This window comes from Mobula birostris, chromosome 29 (assembly GCF_030028105.1).
Source record: "Mobula birostris isolate sMobBir1 chromosome 29, sMobBir1.hap1, whole genome shotgun sequence".
In the NCBI taxonomy this organism is placed as follows: Eukaryota; Metazoa; Chordata; class Chondrichthyes; order Myliobatiformes; family Myliobatidae; genus Mobula; species Mobula birostris.
The window spans coordinates 10,711,999-10,730,707 of NC_092398.1; the positions used below are offsets into that span (position 1 = coordinate 10,711,999).

The 18,709-nt window shown below is 41.2% G+C and overlaps 1 protein-coding gene across 6 annotated transcripts in view; it reads right to left on the reverse strand.

Annotated features, from left to right (window-relative positions):
- Positions 1 to 18,709, reverse strand: part of kdm1a (lysine (K)-specific demethylase 1a) — an 83,710-nt gene that overhangs the window by 17,002 nt on the left and 47,999 nt on the right. For all 6 annotated transcript variants that reach the window (XM_072246782.1, XM_072246783.1, XM_072246781.1 and 3 more), the window contains 2 exons: positions 16,411 to 16,501; positions 8,098 to 8,232 (listed from right to left, as the gene is read on the reverse strand). In XM_072246782.1, coding sequence (XP_072102883.1) covers positions 8,098 to 8,232; positions 16,411 to 16,501 — 226 coding nt within the window. The remainder of the gene's footprint in view (positions 1 to 8,097; positions 8,233 to 16,410; positions 16,502 to 18,709) is intronic.

Below are 18,709 nucleotides of genomic sequence, written 5' to 3' on the forward strand. Positions count from 1 at the left end.
TATGAAAGAAATGGTCTTCAATTTATGGAATGCTGGCACCAGCACTGGGAGTTGTTTTGATGAGATGGGATTTAAGTGAAATGGGTTGAGACCAGTGCCCAAGCAAATCAAATAATTAAGTCCAAAGATAAGGTTTTAAACTAAACAGTATTTGTAAGGGAGGGCAGGGTAAATTGTTCTAGTGAGGGGAAATTTAGAAAGTCAAAGAGAAAGAGTAACAATGCCAGTAGTAAAACAGGCAGTGATAACCAGAGTTTTTCAGCAACAACAGAGCATTAAGGCATTAAAGTATACAGTACTATTAATTCTGGGAAAGGAAAAAAAGTCAAAACTGAAGGCTCATTATCCAAATGCATGTAGCGATCACAATAAGACCTGAATTAACTATGACTATAACACACAGGAGGAGAATTAGGCCATTCGGCCTATTCAGTGTGCGCTGCCATTCGATCATGACCGATTTATTATTCCTCTCAGCCCCATTCTCCTGCCTTCTCCCCGTAACCGTTGGTGCCCTTACTAATCAAAAACTACCAAACTCGGGTGGTGGGGTGGAGATAAGTCTCTACCAAAGGAGGTGTAATGCCCTCTTTCCTTGGGCAAGGTGTAGCACCTGCTTAGCCCCCCTGATCAGGGTCACGTGAAACCACGGAAGCAGGTGGTGAACAGTCATATGAGCAGCTGGTGCTTATCACAAAACTGGTTATATGACCACTGACGCCAGGCAATCTCTGGAGTATTGATAATGGCTGGGGTCACCCGTCTTGTAACGACACTGCCCAGAAGGCTATGGCAAACCACTTCTGCAGAAAAATTTGCCAAGAACAAACATGGTCAAGGAAAGACTATAATCATCTATGTCATATGACACAGCCCTTAATGATGATGATTTTAAACTCCCCTTTAAATATACCCAGTGACTTGGCCCCCACAGCCAGTGCTAATAGACTTAAAATGATACAGTTGGAATAATAAAAATGACCTTGATCTGGAGGACTAAATATTCCTGGAAACTTAATTTGCAGAAGAATCAAATCAATACGATGGGCGGTTCAACATAATAACACATGGGATAAAAGCAACAGAAAAAAAAACTGAGTGTGGATAGAGCTTATAAAAAGCAAGGAAAAGCAAAATTTTAGGAGGAAGTATCTATAGGCCCACCCCCACTTCCCCACTTCCAGCAGTAGTGGAAATTTTCGGCATTGATTAAATCAGAAATTAGAGTCTTGCATTAAGTGTGAGAAAATTAATGACTTGAAACTTTTAATCTACATCTCGACTGAGCAAACCAAATAAGCAGCAATTAATTGAACAGCAAATTTATGAGAATGGAAAAGAAGCGGCTTTCTCAGTCAGTTTGTTGAGAAGCCAATATAGGGCATTTTAGATCTCACATTGTGTAATGCCATAGAGTTGGGGCGGCATGGTAGCGTAGTGGTTAGCCCAACACTTTACAGAACCAGCAACCCCGGTTCAATTCCTGCCAATGCCTGTCAGAAGTTTGTAAGTTTTCCCTGTGACCGCATGGGTTTCCTCCAGGTGCTCCGGTTTCCTCCCACAGTCCAAAGACATACCAGCTGTAAATTGTCCCATAATTAGGCTCGTGGGATTACTGGGCAGTGTAGCTCGAAGGGTGGGAAAGGCCTGTTCCGCGCTGTAACTCAACTTTTAAAAAAATGTTAATTGATGAATGGTAACTGAGGAGCTTCTGAGAAAGTGATCAAAATGAAAGAATTTTCTGTGAAGCTTGCAAATAATTTAGTTCAACATGAAACTAGGGTCTTTAACCAAAACAAATACAAAAGATGGTTTTGACAGATTGTGTTAATTCTTTCAACAATGTTAAAAATTACAACACTAAATAGCATTAATATGTCATTTACAACAAATAGCCGGCCAGAGGTGCAGTGGCATCCGCACCGGACTTCGAGTCGAGTGGTCCCGAGTTCGAATCCGGCCAGCTGCTTGCACGCTTTCCATCCGTGATGGCTTGAGCATCGAGCTAGCAACTTGGCCTCGTAAAAAAACAGACAAAAATGCTAAAGAAATGGCAAAGTTGTTGCCCAATGCACCATAAGGCACGGAAAGGAACACCAACACAATACAATAAAAAGCTGGTATACAAGATACCAGCTCACAGCACTGCATTAGCATAGATTAAAGAATGCCTTCCATATGATAACAGGGACTCACACAAAAAAACTTATCTTTTTGTTCAGGCCGGAAGGTAGTGTCCTAAGGATCAGTGTTCTTGGAAGACAAAAATCCCAGAAGTACTGGAGAAAAGGTTCAGTGCGAATAAGGAAAACAAGTATTTGTGAATAAGTCTGAAAATTGATATGTCCCCAGGAACCTGGAGTTGTGATAGTGATGATCAGGTATTGTACTCTGGATCATCTTCCACATTCTTGGAGATTCTGAAAGAGTTCCTGCAGATTGAGTATGGCAAGTGTGTAAACCCACTATTTAAAATATAGATAAAATAGGCAATAATCAACTTGTCGAGGCTAACATTGTGAACAGAAACAATGGTACAACTCAAGGATATAACAGCAATAAACACAGAAAATAATAATTTGATTAAGCAGAGTCAACATGGACTTACAAAATGGGAAATTATGTTTGGCTATTCTTTGAGGATGTACCAAGTAGATAAGGAAGAATAATAGACAATGTATAGATATGCACCCTCAGGAAATTAGTGGACAAGATCACATGCAGTTGAGGGGACTGAGTTTTTTTTCCCCTCCCCTCCCAAACGCCCCTCCCCATGCCCCCGCAGAGACAAATGACAGAAAGGGCAGGAATTAATTAGTCCATCTCTGGTCAGTAGGCAAACAACAGTGTGCCACATGGATCGACTTCCAAGAGGACCACAACCTTGTCATGGGGCTTGGAGGCTTGTGCATCTCAATTAGCTGGAATCAGAGCCTTGTGCCTTGGCTCTTGGTAGAGTCATCCATGCCAAACAGGTCAAAGGGTAGAGGCAGACGAAGAGTGGTCCACCAGCCCTCCAGGTCTGGGGATTCAGCTCAGGGCTAACAACCCTGACTGATCAAAAGAAAATTGTTACGGAAACAGCAATGAAGAACCCTCCTACATCTGTGTGCGACCAAGAACAGAACGAGATGGAGGACCTTCATTGCTGCTTTAAACACTAGTGGTATAACGGTCAGTAAGTAAGAACTATTGCTAAGCATCAACACTATTATACAATTAAACTCATTATATTAAATACAAGTTAATTTCTTGTTTCTCCAAATTCCAACAGGATACAAAGTAGTCTGAAATTACATTTATGTTCAGCTTCAAGTGGTCTATCATAAACAAAAGAAAAAATTCTGAGGAAGCAACGCTTGCTGAAAAAATTTGTGCAGTGTAACTGTCCAGCTGGACTAGACACCATAGAATCTGAGTGGATGGGGAGTTCATGAGTATGTAGGAAGTAATTAACTACTACTATGCTGATCAATCACTGGACCCTGAAATCCACAATCTATAGCTACAATTTGACTGAGGAGATCGAATATAACTGTCATTAAATGGGATTGAGAGTCACAGCGAGGAGGCAAAGCGGTTTCAAGGACAATAAACTAACTGAGTGTGGGCAACAATATGAAGGATAGAATGTAATGTACAAAAAAAAAGAACATGAAGTTATCCACTTCAACAGAAATAAAATGCTTTTTAAATATGGAGAACTTAGAAAACATTTATACCCAAAGGTTGTTCACTGTATGCAAGTCAAAAAGATTTTCCTGCACAAAAGCTACTGAAAGTTGACATACAGTTACATTGAGAAATTCGGAAGGCAAACACATTGTGGTAAGAAGATTTAAATACAAGACTAACAATGTCTTATCATAGTTACATATGGCCTTGGTGACACTACACCTGGATATGGCGCACAGTTTTGGCTTCCTTACCTCAAAAAGAGGTTCCTTAAGGTTGTTATTGCTGGGGGTGGTAGTGAAGATAAGCTCCCACTACCTATTAAATGCTCCCAATGCTATGTGCCTCAAATAGCCTCTGACAATCAAGTCTAGCTCCTGGTCTTCACAAGTGGCTTAGCTACTAAGCCCGGCAGAACCGTTTCTACTGACAGGAGAAAGGGTAAAGTAATCTGCAAAACAGTAAAGTAAGTAAAGGTGGGTTACTGGCGCCTTAAAACCAGTTGATTTGGGTAGATGGGACTCATCAGCTGTGGTTGGCGGCTCAATTAGAAGGAAAACTAATCTCAAATCTCCAGTGCTTTGCAGCTATATCCACTCATGGGTAGGCTTCGGGAGTAAACCCCCGATGGGAAATAAAATCCAAAGCTGGAATCCCTAAGGCAGTCCTACACTGAGTTCAACGCTGACTCACAAATGCTGGTGCCAAACTGTATTAGTCTCTGTCGTTCCTTTGGGTTCATCAGATGCGAGAACAGGGGAAGCTTGCTACATGGGCAACAGCTTGCTCTCCATATTGTACTGCCCTGGCTTTGCATATCCAGACAGCTAGGATGCAACATTCATGATTGACCCTGACCGACAGAGGCCTCAGGTCTCAAAAAGATTAAATATGCAATAGAGAGATCAAAAAGGCTTGGTTTTTGTTCTCCGTATTTTAGAGATTTATTTTCTTATTGAGATACAGTGCGAAGGAAGCCCCCCCGGCCCTTTGTGCAGGTGACCAGCAATCCTCCGATTTAACCCTAGCTTAATCACGGGACAATTTACATTGACCAATTAACCTACCAACTGGCATGTCTTTGGACAAACTTCTTACAGACAGCAGTGGGAATCGAAGCTGGATCACTCATACTGTAAAGCATTGTGCTAATCACTATGCTACAGTGCCACCCCATAAGAGGTAACCTCATTTTAGATTAGATTATGAGGACACTCAGTCCTCGTTTATTGTCATTTAGAAATGCATGCATTAAGAAATGATACAATGTTCCTCCAGAGTGATATCACAAAGAAAAAGGACAAACCAAGACTAAAACTAACAAAACCACATAATTATAACATATAGTTACAACAGTGCAAAGCAATACCATAATTTGATAAAGAGCAGACCATGGGCACGGTAAAAAAAAGCCTCAAAGTCCCGATCGACTCCTGATAGTCCCGATACCAGGTGGCAAAAGGGAGGAACTCTCCCTGCCGTGAACCTCCAAGCGCCGACAACTACCGATGCATTGGAAGCACCCGACTACAGCCAACTCTGAGTCTGTCCGAACCTCCAAACAGCCCTTCCAATACAGCCTCTCCGAGCACCATCCTCTGCTGAGCGCTTTGACCCCGCCCCGGCCGCCAAGCAACAGGCAAAGCCAAGAACTCGGGGCCTTCTCTTCTGGAGATTCCGGACCACACAGCAGCAGCAGCGAAGCAGGCATTTCAGAAGTTTCTCCTGATGTTCCTCCGTGCTCTCACGTCTGTCTCCATCAAATCAGGATTGTGCATGGCACCCTACTTGAAAAATAACAGACATCACCACCGGAGTGGCCGCTGCGAGCTGCGTCGCGCCGCCATCTTCTTCTCCACCTCCTTAAATGTAATGAACTCTTAGAAAGCTCTCCAGAAATGTGGAGTGGGGGGGGGGTGGGAGGGAGAGGGTGGATGTTCTACTATAGATAAAAGGCAGGGCACTTAGGACTGGAATGTTGGGAAATTACTTAGTGGATCCTCTACCTCAGAGGAATGTGGAGACTTGATGCTTGCATTCAAAACAATGATTAATTTTTTTTTTCAAAAATCAAAGTATATAGTGAAAGGTCAGGAAATAGTGGAGTAGAACATCAAACATTACCTTGCTCAATTCTGAAGCAGGCTCAAGGACTCAAAGAGTAAGCCCTGTTCTTACATCCTTTGAAACACAGGTAAGAGATTTTAAAATGAAGGATTACGGGAGAGAAAGCCTGGGCGATGGGGTGGGAGGATTCAATGCAACGAGTGAATGAGACTCAGGCAAGATACAAAGAATAAAAGAATAAAAGGGAGGAAGGCAGAAAAATGAAGCTTAGCCAGCAGGGAAATGAAAGTATAACCTTGAGGTAATGAGTGTATGAAAGAGGGTTTCAACAGTATGCATGCTGGAGCAAGAGACATTGGTCCTATGAATTGAGCTTCTTTACAAATAATTCAAGAAACTGCCTCCTAGTTCAAAGGCGAGAAAAATTTATCTTTTTTTAATTGATTCTGCTGTGTAAAAGGCATCCGTTAGTCTTGCGAGACCATGGATCTGTGCCTGGAAAGTCTTCGCTCTCCAGGGCACAGGCCTGGGCAAGGTTGTATGGAAGACCAGCAGTTGCCCATGCTGCAAGTCTCCCCTCTCCACGACACCGATGTTGTCCAAGGGAAAGGCATTAGGGCCCATACAGCTTGGCACCAGTGTCGTCGCAGAGCAATGTGTGATTAAGTGTCTTGCTCAAAGGCACAACACGTTCCCTCAGCTGGGGCTCAAACTCACGACGTTCAGGTCGCTAGTCCAGTGCCTTAACCACTTGGCCACATGCCCACATCACATGTAGGAGCCACGTATTCTGTGCTGTGTGTTTATTATGGTAACTAGTCACGAGTGGTAAAAGCGAAGGGAATACATTATGTTTATTTTGTGGCAGTTTGTAGCTTGGGACCAGTGGAGGTCATTTCTTTGCTGACCGCTGAGATAGTGTTCTATAATCCTTAATTGTATGGTTGCCAATTGCTAAAGCACAATGCTTTGTCGTACCAGTGACCCGAATTCAGTTCGCACCACCGCCTGCAAGGAGGTTATACATTCTCCTTGTGCAACACATAGCTCGAACCACATCATCAAGTTCGCCAATGACACAACCGTGGTGGGTCTCATCAGCAAGAATGATGAGTCAGCATACAGAGAGGAGGTGCAGCGGCTAATGGACTGGTGCAGAGCCAACAACCTGCCTCTGAATGTGAACAAAACAAAAGAGATGGTTGTTGACTTCAGGAGGACACGGAGCGACCACTCTCCGCTGGACATTGACGACTCCTCCGTACAGATTGTTAAGAACACCAAATTTCTTGGTGTTAACCTGGCGGAGAATCTCACCTGGTCCCTCAACACCAGCTCCACAGCAAAGAAAGCCCAGCAGCGTCTCTACTTTCTGTGGAGGCTGAGAAAATTCCATCTCCCTCCCCCCATCCTCACCACATTCTACAGAGGTTGTATTGAGAGCATCCTGAGCAGCTGCATCACTGTCTGGTTCGGAAATTGCACCACCTCAGATCGCAAGACTCTGCAGCGGATAGTGAGGTCAGCTGAGAAGATCATCAGGGTCTCTCTTCCCGCCATTACAGACGTTTACACCACATTCCAGCATTATGAAGGACACCATGCACCCCTCATACAAACTCTTCTCCCTCCTGCCATCTAGCAAAAGACACCAAAGCATTCGGGGTGTCACGACCAGACTATCTAACAGTTTCTCCCCCCAAGCCATCAGACTCCTCAATACCCAGCGCCTGGACTGACACCAACTACTGCCCTCTATGTGCCTATTGTCTTGTTTATTATTTATTGTAATGCCTGCACTGTTTTGTGCACTTTATGCAGACCTGGGTAGGTCTGTAGTCTAGTGTAGTTTTTGTGTTGTTTTTACGTAGTTCAGTGTACTTTTTGTGTTGTTTCATGTAGCACCGTGGTCCTGAAAAACATTTTCTCGTTTTTGCTGTGTACTGTACCAGCAGTTATGGCTGAAATGACAATAAAAAGTGACTTGACTTGACTTGACTGCATGGGTTTCCTCCCACAGTCCAAAGACGTTCTGGTTGGTAGGTTAATTGGTCATTGTACTGACTGTGAATGTCCTCAGTGGCGTAACAGGTAGAAAGTCAGTAATGAATGGACACATTTAGGAGAGCTAGCATTTCAAAATTCAACGCGGCAATCAGTCATCAGCAGTTTCAAAAGACATGAGAACCCTTCCCAAAACCAGCACATTCATACAAAATATTAAACCACCAAACTTCCTCAAGAGAAAGGGTAATGTGGAAAGGAAAAAAAGTAACAGTTAAAGGAAATAAAAATAACCATTGCCAAATAAATCCCAGAACTTAACTCAAGTGTAGTGATTAGAAATAAAATCACCTTGCATAAAGCAGTCAGGTCTCTCAGTTTACTTTTAACCAGGAATTCTGCAGTGATGTCACGAGGCGGCTTCACCTCAGAGGCTTCTCTGTACTGTTGATGTAGTTCTTTGATTTTCTCTTTCAGCGACACCATCTGAATGACATGTAACAGGACGGCATTAACGACTACACATAACCTTGACACAACCTTGAAATTGAGTAAGTTATCCCTTTTGGTTTAAAAGCCTAGAGGGGGGCAACCTTACTCGCCCCATCACTGAAATGTTCCCACAACCAATGGACTCACTTTCAAGGACACTTCACTTCATATTCTTGACATTTATAGCTTATTTAGGGTGGCATGGTTATGCAGTGGTTAGCGCAACACTTTACAGGACCAGCGACCCGGGTTCAATTCCCACCACTGCCTGTAAGGAGTTTTTCTCCCCATGATCGTGTGGGCTTCTTCCCACATTCCAAAGACATACCAGTTGGGAGGTTAATTGGTCATTGTAAATTATCCTGTGATTAGGTTTGGATTAAATTGAGGGATTGCTGGGTGGGCCAGAAGGACCTACTCCACACTGTATGCCAATAAATCAATCAATAAATCAGTATTTCTTTCTTTCGTATTTGCATTGTTTGTTGTCTTTTACACACTCAACTTGGTGCGGTCTTTCATTGATTCTGCTATTGTTATTATTCTATGGATTTATTGAGTACGCCCACAAGAAAATGAATCTCAGGGTTGTATAGGGTGACATTCATGTACTTTGATAATAAATTATTTTGAATTTTGAACAACACAGCATCCGTTACACTCATAGGAACTGCCTTGTAATTCCTGTTAACCTTCTGCTCAATTTCTCCTCCCTAGATAATACTAGAGTTAGGCATTTCATGCTGCTCCAGCAACAAAAACATATTAAATTGTTTTTAACGCGATAATTACGCTTACAAGAAGCTGTCCCAGGAACAAGAAGCCTGGCAAGCACTGATGAAAGGAAAGCTGCAAATTCCACAGGTCAAAAATAGCAATTTTAAAAAAAGCTGGAATTACACAGAACTATTGCATCTGAAAAGGAGAAGACAGGTCAACATATCTGATGTAGACTCTTAATCAGAACAATCTCTATCTTTTCAAAGAGATTGCAGTTGAAAGGTTAATTTCTCAATAGAGATGCTGAGCAACCAGTTAGATGTATCCATTGCATTTTAATTTATGGAATAGTTACATCTAGAAACAAAGTTCAAAGAAAGGAAACAATGGACAAGAAAGATGGAGTCTACAAAATGGCAGCCCACCATCAGATAGGTGAATAATTCAGTGGTTGAAAATAATTCAGAAGATACATAGCTCGGGTATTTGATGGTTGGGTTGGTTTCTGATCTTGCAATTTACTTGCCAACATTTCGTCACCAAGCGAGGAGACGTTGCCAGTGTGCTGTTGATTGTGGTGTGTCCTCTGAATGCTTGGCCTGATTGAAAAGTATTCGGAGGACACACCACAATCAACAGCGGACTGGCAATGTCTCCTCACATGGTCACAAAACATTGGCAAGTAAATTGGCAAGATCAGAGAACAACTCAACCAGACCAATAAGGGAGGTGACATTAAGACACTCAAAAAATATGAAAAAAAAAACAAAAAGGTGCACATTGAAAAATTGAAACGAAAACAGAAACGTTGAAATACTCAGCAGGTCAGGCCACTTCTGTGGGATGAGAAACTGAGTTTATCTTTTAGGCTGGAGATCCTCCTCACTGAAATACACAGAATTCCAGGAGGACACAACAGGGTGGACATCCAGAGAATGCTTCTAGGTGAGAGTTTCTAGCCTGAGAAGTCTAGAACAATAGGTCACATTGTCAAAATAAGGAGTTGCATATTTTAAGACGGAAGAAATTCCTTCACACAGAGGCTGATGAATCTTTAGAACTCAATCTAAAGAGTAGAGATGCAGTTATTGATTGCATCCAAAACAGATTTGATTGATTTCTGAACAGTAAAAGGAGTCAGGGAAACGATATAGAACATCAGCAACTTGCTGCACAATTTAATTTGGGACAATTTGTCAGTTTCTTTTGCGGAAAGGTAGGGTTGATGTTTTTTTTGAATGACTTCCATGGTTTTCTTTGTTTCATGGCCATCTGGAGAAGACAAATCTCAGAGTTGTATACTACATACATACTTTGATAATAAATGAACCTTTGAAATGTAGCAGGCTCAAGAGATCAAATGCCCATTCCTGCTGCTTTCTCTTATACAAAATGATCATATGAAGACAACTAATTTTAATAAGGATATAAAATGAATATTAGCGAACTTAAACTAGCTGTTGGCAATTTCTCAAATCTTGATCAAGGTCCTAAATTGCTAGGAATCGAATTATATTGCAATCTGCAGTAAAAAAAAACACCATATTTGGCTGTGTTAGAATATTGCTCTGATTTGTTACAGCCTGGTTCAGTTCTTAAAACTAACAGGCCAAATACACGCCTAAACATTTACATTAATTTAAAACCGTGATTCTCAATGGGGGACAGTACCCCCCCCCCCAAGGGGACGGTTATATCTCCTAAGGAGGCTTTAGGGGAAACAGAAGTCATTGGGAAGGGAAGGGCATTCAATATCCCTGGGGTTGGGCGGTAAGCTGCACCCTAATTTGAGGCACAAGACCTGACTAACCATTAGTAGAGCAGCCACTTGCGGGAAAAAAGGATGAGACACTGGAGCACAGGAAGAACCATAGCTCTGTAGGCAGTGAGCACTCGTTGTCACAACACATCTGAAACGCCACAATCTCATCCAACTTTACCAACCAAATAGAAGAATGTTCTCACAGTTTCCGAGCATGGAAAGTATGGCACCCTCTTTCACAGTCACGGAAGAAGGATTTTCAGAATCAATTCAAGGACTTGAAAGATCTGGAAATGCTGGACTGTGTGATTAACCCAATTCTTTGCAAGATGGAAGAACAGGAAGAGAGCTTGCAAGAAGAAATTGTTGCAATTCAGAAGGATGAAACAGCAAAAACGTATTTCAAAAATGGCCGCTTTTGTGGTATGTGGCTACACTGTCATACGAAGTTTCCTGGTCTTTAGAAAAAAGCCAAACTGCTCTTCATTGCATTTCCATCCTCCAACCTTGTTGAAAAAGACTTCAGTGCAGAAACCATGTACTCACAAAATACAGAAACGGCTTGGACATTGTTACGCGTGGGGACTTCAGGTTTTTGGTGTCACAAATTGACCAGACATTTCTACTCTTACTAAAAGCCGTCAACCTCAAGGATCACATTGATATTGAAGCTGCTGTACAGCGCACAGGTACTGTGTAAGCTAGGATTAAAGACAAAAAGATGTAAAGAATCGTTTTTCTCATGTTAGCATATGGTAGACATGTTTTTCACTATGGGGGCACCAGAAAGTATATTGTGCCTAAGCGGGGCATTGGCAAGTATGAAGATACTTTAGCGGTGTGTTGGCAAGCATGAAAGTACTTGGGAGGGGGCATTGGGCTAAAAAAGGTTGGGAAACATTCCTCATGCAAGGCTCATTCAGAAAGTAAGGAGGCATGGGATTGAATGAGACCCTGCTTTGTGGATCCAGGAATTGGCTTGCCCACAGAAGGCAAAGGGTGCTTGTAGATGATTCATATTCTGCATGGAGGTCGGTGAACCTGCGATATTCCACAGGCATCTGCTCTGGGACCCCTCCTCTTTGTGATTTTTATAAATGACTTGGATGAAGAAGTAGAAGGATGGGTTAGTAAGTTCGTTATTGACACAAAGGTTGGGGGTGTTGTGGATAGTCTGGAGGGTCGTCAGAGGTTACAGTGGTACATCAATAGGATGCAAAACTGGGCTGAGAAGTGGCAGATGGAGTTCAGCCCAGTTAAGTGTGAAGTGATTCATTTTGGTAGGTCAAATTTGAAGACAAAATATAATATTAATGGTCAAGACTCTTGACAGTGTAGAGGATCAGAGAGATCTTGGGCCTGTGTCCATAGGACACTCAAAGCTGCTGAACAGGCTTTTTCCCAAGACTGAAATGGCTAACACAAGGGGGCATAGTTTTAAGGTGCTTGGAAATAGGTACAAGGGGGATTTAAGTTTTTCACACAGAGAGTGGTGGGTGCATGGAATGTACTGCTGGTGACAGTGGTGGAGGTGGACACAAAAGGGTCTTTTAGAGACTTTTAGATAGGTACATGGAGCTTAGAAAAATAGAGGGCTATGCAGTAGGGAAATTCGAGGCAGCTTCTAGAATAGGTTACATGGTCAGCACAACATTGTGGACCAAAGGCCCTGTGATGTGCTGTAGATTTCTATGTCCTAGACACTGATTTAATATCAAAACATTACATGTGTTATCTCCATCAACAGCATCACCATAGGACAAATGAAGGAATTGCAGTCCAATTTAAAATTTTGTGAACAGAAAGTAAGAGACCTGTCATGACAAAGACTGATCTTTTAAATGTATTCATGGTTTTAAGATGTTTGGTATACAGTTCTGCTGCATTCAAGTAACTTATCAGCTCTTCTGGAAGCACGAAGAACTGCATAGTTGAATAAATTCTACATGATAAACAGTCAAGAACAAGCATGGACAGTCATAGTCATACTTTATTGATCCCGGGGGAAATTGGTTTTCATTACAGTTGCACAAGTAATTAAATAGTAATAAAGCCATAAATAGTTAAATAGTAATATGTAAATTATGCTGGGAAATAAGTCCAGGACCAGCCTATTGGCTTAGGGTGTCTGACCCTCCAAGGGAGGAGTTGTAAAGTTTGATAAGATCAGTGTTAAGCAAAAGATCGACATTTACTGCAATTGGATAGATGATAACCTACAGTTTAAACATGAACGGTTTAGCTCTTGCTTCAGAGATTTCAACGTGTAATTCAGGCTGACGTGCTATTGCAACATTGCTGCCTTTTAACCAAGGCATTAAACAAAAGCCTAGTTTGCTCTCAGCTAAATAATAGTTCCTACAGTCTTATCTCAAACAAAAGAAAATCTGCAGATGCTGGAAATCCGGGCAACACACACAAAATGCTGGAGGAACTCAGCAGGCCAGGCAGCATCTATGGAAAAGAGTACAGTCGACATTTCGGGCTAAAACACTTCTGCAGGACTTCCCAAAGAGTTTCGGCCTGAAACATTGACTGTACTCTTTTCCATAGATGGTGCCTGGCCTGCTGGGTTCCTCCAGCATTTTGCGTGTGTTCCTACAGTCTCATTTTACATCATGGCTATTTACAATATACTCACCCATGTGAAACCAATGACAACTATTCATAGGTATTGTACTAGTTAAGTAGAATGCATACCAAGTGAAACTTGGGAGTGCAGAAAGTACATATAAAAAGATAGGAAAAAAACTAATATTTCAAATTAATGGCTCGACATCTATAGAAAGATCCAGAGTTTTCAGGTTTCTTATTAAAGTTCATAATCTTAACAGTTACAAACTAAATTTAGAACATGTAGAACCTTCATTCAGATGCCATATATATGTCACACCCACATAAGCAAAAAATAAAAATAAAAATCCTGCAGCACCATTTTAATCTTGTTTCACTTCTTCGCCAAAGTTCCCTTTGCACAACCAGAATCAGAATCAACATCACTGGCATATGTCGTGAAATTTGATGTTATGTGGCAGCAGTACTTTGCAACACATAATAAAAACTGGAAACTAGAGTCAGTGAGTGAGTGAGAGAGAGAGAGAGAGAGAGAGAGAGAGAGAGAGAGAGAGAGAGAGAGAGATAGAGAGAGAGAGAGAGAGAGAGCACGCACATTTTTTTAAAGTTAAATTAAACAAGTAGTGCAAAAAGAGAAAGAAAGAAAAAGTAGTGAGTTTGTGTTCATAGGTTCAAGGTTCATTCAGAAATCAGACTGCAGAGGGGACAAAGCTATTCCTGAATCATTGAGTGTTTGGCTTCAGGCTCCTGTATTTCCTCCTTGGTGGTTGCAATGAGAATAAAGCATTTCCAGCATCTGCAGATTTTCTCATCTTTGTGCTAAAAGAGGGCACATTCTGGGTGACGTGGGTCCTTAATGATGGATACCACCTTTCTGAGGCGTCACTCCTTGAAGATGTCCTGGATGCTGGGGAGGCTAGTGCCCATTAAGTTTCCAACTTTCTAAGGCTTATTGCGATTCTGTTCAGTGGCCCCCCCCCCCCCACCCCACCATCCCCAATACCATAGCATACGAGGATTGTCAGTTTCCATTTCCAGGAGAAGCCAACTACAGGTAGTTCCATTATAATATGATAGTTTTGTTCCTAAGAAACCTCGAGTTAGAGAAAATCTTGTTACAAAAACAATGGGGAAAAATAGGTCAGTGGCTATAGTTTCAGACTCGCAATAAAACATTATTTTTCTCTGCAACATTTTTAAAACTAAAAATGATTTTAAATAGCTATAAGTTTATTCTGTCATTGCAAGCTAAAAATATTGACGGTAATAAGTATCCTAGCATTAGTATCAATAGGATAATAGAATAATCTTCATCCTACCACAGTCACACAACCAAACTCAATTAAATTTAAGGCAGCTTTTCTTCTTCAAAAATCTCCTTCTTACACCCACCCTCCGCCACCTCCAGTTTAAATTCCATGCGGAATATTTTGGAGGATCAAAAACCAAGAACCAGGAGTGATTGGTGGTCAATTTCCAGTAAATCTGGCAGCCTGTGTTATTTACAGAGAATTGTACCTGATTACTGTGGGGAGGTCCCATGGAAACCATCTGCCTCACAACTGTCCCCCACAAGACATTTTTTTCTACTTGTCAAATTCCAAAGTAAGTCTTAAGTTTCTTTAGTTCCTGCCTAAAACCTCATTATGACATATTCGGGCTGCAAAATACAAATAGCTCTCCCTAAGTAATCAATCACAGTATATCCCATTGACGTTTTAGCAGAACATCCTGTACTTACATCGAGTAAGCAAATTTTCTTATCATTCACATTCCACTTAACACAGCTCAAACCAAAATAAAAGCATATCCTCTTTCGTCTGTGTTTGGGAGAAGGATGATTACAATGTCAAATTCACAGAAATGTTACATTCTAATTTAGAGCAGGCTTGAAGCACCCCAAACTTAGACAAAATGAAATACAAGGCAAGGACACGGCCACTAACTAACAAGATCCTGTCAGCTTTCTTTCCAATGGAATCTAATGGTTAAATTTGTCAAAGAATAAACAACTTGAAAAAGGATCTAGTGCATCCCCAGCATATATGACGAATTAACTCTTCTCAGGCTTCCCAGCTGGGTAGAGGTATCGATTTTAACCAACATTTTGATGTCATCTTCATCAAGGATAATGCTTGGGCACTTCTTCTTCTTCTTCTTGTTTTACGGCGGTTGGCACCCAGCTTAATGGTGCATTACTGCCACCTTCTGCTCCGGAGTGTGCAATAGACTGATATTTCAAATTCCTTCACCCAATCATACACACATATATACCCTAACCTACATTTTATCCTCCCATCTTTGGCCATCCTAGTACCCTATTCCTGCTTATTCATCATATCCTATATAAAAAAAAACCCTGTACCCCTTAAGAAAGCTAAAAATACCCTGCCTTGTGCTTTTTCTCCCATGCCTAGCAACCCTTTTAATGTGAATTCCTGCACCCCCAATTCCCTTAGATTGATTATCATCATCTCTCTCTGTATCCCATACTTCCTACAACTCAGAACTACATGTTCTACTGACTCCTCTTCCTGACATTCCTCACACAATCCTGTCTGGTGTTTCCCTACCATTTTCAATGTTTTGTTTAATGCACAGTGCCCCAGACTTAACCTAGTCCACACAGTCTCCTCTCTTCTGTATCCACTACCTACCCTAGTACCTGCAACACATTTTTGTATTTGATATAAATGCCTCCCTTTCCCCTCCCTGTCCTATCTTTCTTGCCACATTTGGTTGATTTTTCCCAGATTACACACTTAAACTCTGCTTTACCTATACTAATGTGTATTCCTATATTTTCTTTCTTTAACGCCCTCTTTGCCAACTCATCCACCCTCTCAAATTCCAGTTTTTACTTTAACAAAGAACAAGGTAGGACAGGGGAAACCTGATTGGATGAGGACTAACCAATCAGGAGGGACAGATAATAGGGGTATAAATGCCACCAGACTAGATATGCCCAGGTATCATCCCTGGTGATGATGGAAGAGTTTGCCATCAAAACATTGGTTAAGATTGATACCTGTACCTGGCTGGAGGACCAAGAAGAGTTGATTCATGTAAATAACTTCATATATTTTTAGATAAAATTTAAAAGAAATTCAAATCACCTTATTGAGTAATTCTTTCAGATCTTCTTGTGTCTTCACAATTTTCTTCCAGTGTTCAATCTGTTCATCCTTTACATGTTTCTCCTGCAACCTAACGAGAATATTTTGGAGTTTACTTTCAGTTACGGCTTATTATGCATTCAGTCTATACATCATAACAATGCTTCTAAACTACAGCACTGGGGTGGGGTGGAGATACTTCCAAAGGCATGAAAGAAACTTTATTTTATATTCATCTGTTTCAAAATGGCTAACGTACATCACCATTGTGCTCTTAACTGAGTTGTATCCACATGGCTGAACTCATTCAGCAAAAGTAATGAGACCCTGAGTGGCAGTGATGTCTTGTACGACCGCTTCAGTTCACTGCTCCGTGACACTTACTCGGCTCTGCGCTGAACCAAGGGTCTGTGGACGGACTCTCTTTGAGGACTTCAGTTCAGAAAGCTATTTGCTTGCATTTATTGTTTGCATGATTTGTTTTTTTCTCTTGCACATTTTTTTTTAAAATGGGTTCGTTAGGATTTCTTTGTTTTATGATGAATCTCAAGGTTGTATAATAACGTACAGATACTTCAATAATAAATGTAGTTTGAACTTTAATCTTGCCACATGGCAGGCCAGTACAAGCCTCAGCCATAAAATAGCTGAAAAGAAAAACTGATTCACTTTAAAATCACAACTCTAGTTTGCTGACTATCAATAAAATGAAGTTTATTTCCCCCCAATCATTCTGACTGTCCCCAACATAAAGAATTATTCAAAGACCATAAGATATAGAAGCAGAAGCAGGCCATTCGGCCCATCGAGTCTGCTCCGCCATTCAATCATGGGCTGATCCAATTCTTCCAGTCATCCCCACTCCCTTGTCTTCACCCCATACCCTTTGATGCCCTGGCTAATCAAGAACCTATCTATCTCTGCCTTAAATACACCCAATGACTTGGCCACCACAGCTGCTCATGGCAACAAATTCCACAGATTTACCACCCTCTGACTAAAGTAATTTCTCCGGATCTCAGTTCTAAATGGATGTCCTTCAATCCTGAAGTCGTGCCCTCTTGTCCTAGAATCCTGCACCATGGGAAATAATTTGGCATATCTCATCTGCTCAGGCCTTTTAACATTCAGAATATTTCTATGACAGCCACCCTCATTCTCCTGAGTGCCTTATAGAGCCTCAACATCACATCCCTGCTCTTATATTCCATACCTCTAGAAATGAATGCCAACATTGCATTTGCCTTCTTCACAACCAACTCAACCTGGAGGTTAACCTTTATGGTATCTTGCACAAGGACTCCCAAGTCCCTTTGCACCTCTGCATTTTGAATTCTCTCCCCATCTAGTCTGCCCGTTTATTTCTTCCATCAAAGTGCATGACCATACACTTTCCAACATTGTAATTCATTTGCCACTTCTTTGCCCATTCCCCTAAACTATCTAAGTCATTCATATTATTATCAAAATATACTGAAGAATACATCTCTGAGATTCGTCTTCTCCAGACAGCCATGAAATACAGAAAAACCGTGAATATCGTTGAAAGAGAAAACATCAACACCCCAGCACAAAAAAAAGAAAAAAGCTATTAAAACAAAGGCTATTAAAAATGTCAAGCAAACCAAGAAGCATTTGAACAATTAAGGCAAACACTTCCAATGACAGAAATATCTTGCTCCATTCCTAGTATTGTGCCCTAAATTTGAGTGATCTCTCTCTTCCTTGATGATGTCGCCAGATAAGGCCGGAGCAAGTCTACAATTGGCGTGAGTAGTAGATTTGGACTCTATATCAGTTCTTATGATGCATTCTATTTCTAGTTCTAGATTTGGTTCCTCTTTCTCTGTTACTACTTTTGGGCAATTTTTGAATCGTGTGAACTGCAGATAATGAACACTGGGCTATACCCTTGTGATTTATATTTTATGCTTTCCATCTTTTTTGTTGCCGTTTGTGCAATATTTTTGCATGTGGGAGGGTAAGGGGGTTTGATGATTGAATTTGTTTCTTTGAACAGGTTGGTTCCATGATTCTTTGTTTCATGATGTCTGTGGGGAAAACGAATTTCAGGGTTGTATACCACATACATACTTTGATAATAAATATACTGTGAACTTTGTAGCTGTAAGTTTTAGTCTGCTCTGGGTGCAGATTCCTCAACTAATTGTTTAGAAATGCAACAAGTCCACTCTTAATGTTAAACTCGCAAAAGATTTATCGTTGAAATTGCCAGCCTGGTATTATGCAATCTCAAGTTTGGCATCCCAACTAGTCACGGAGATCTTTAACCACAATC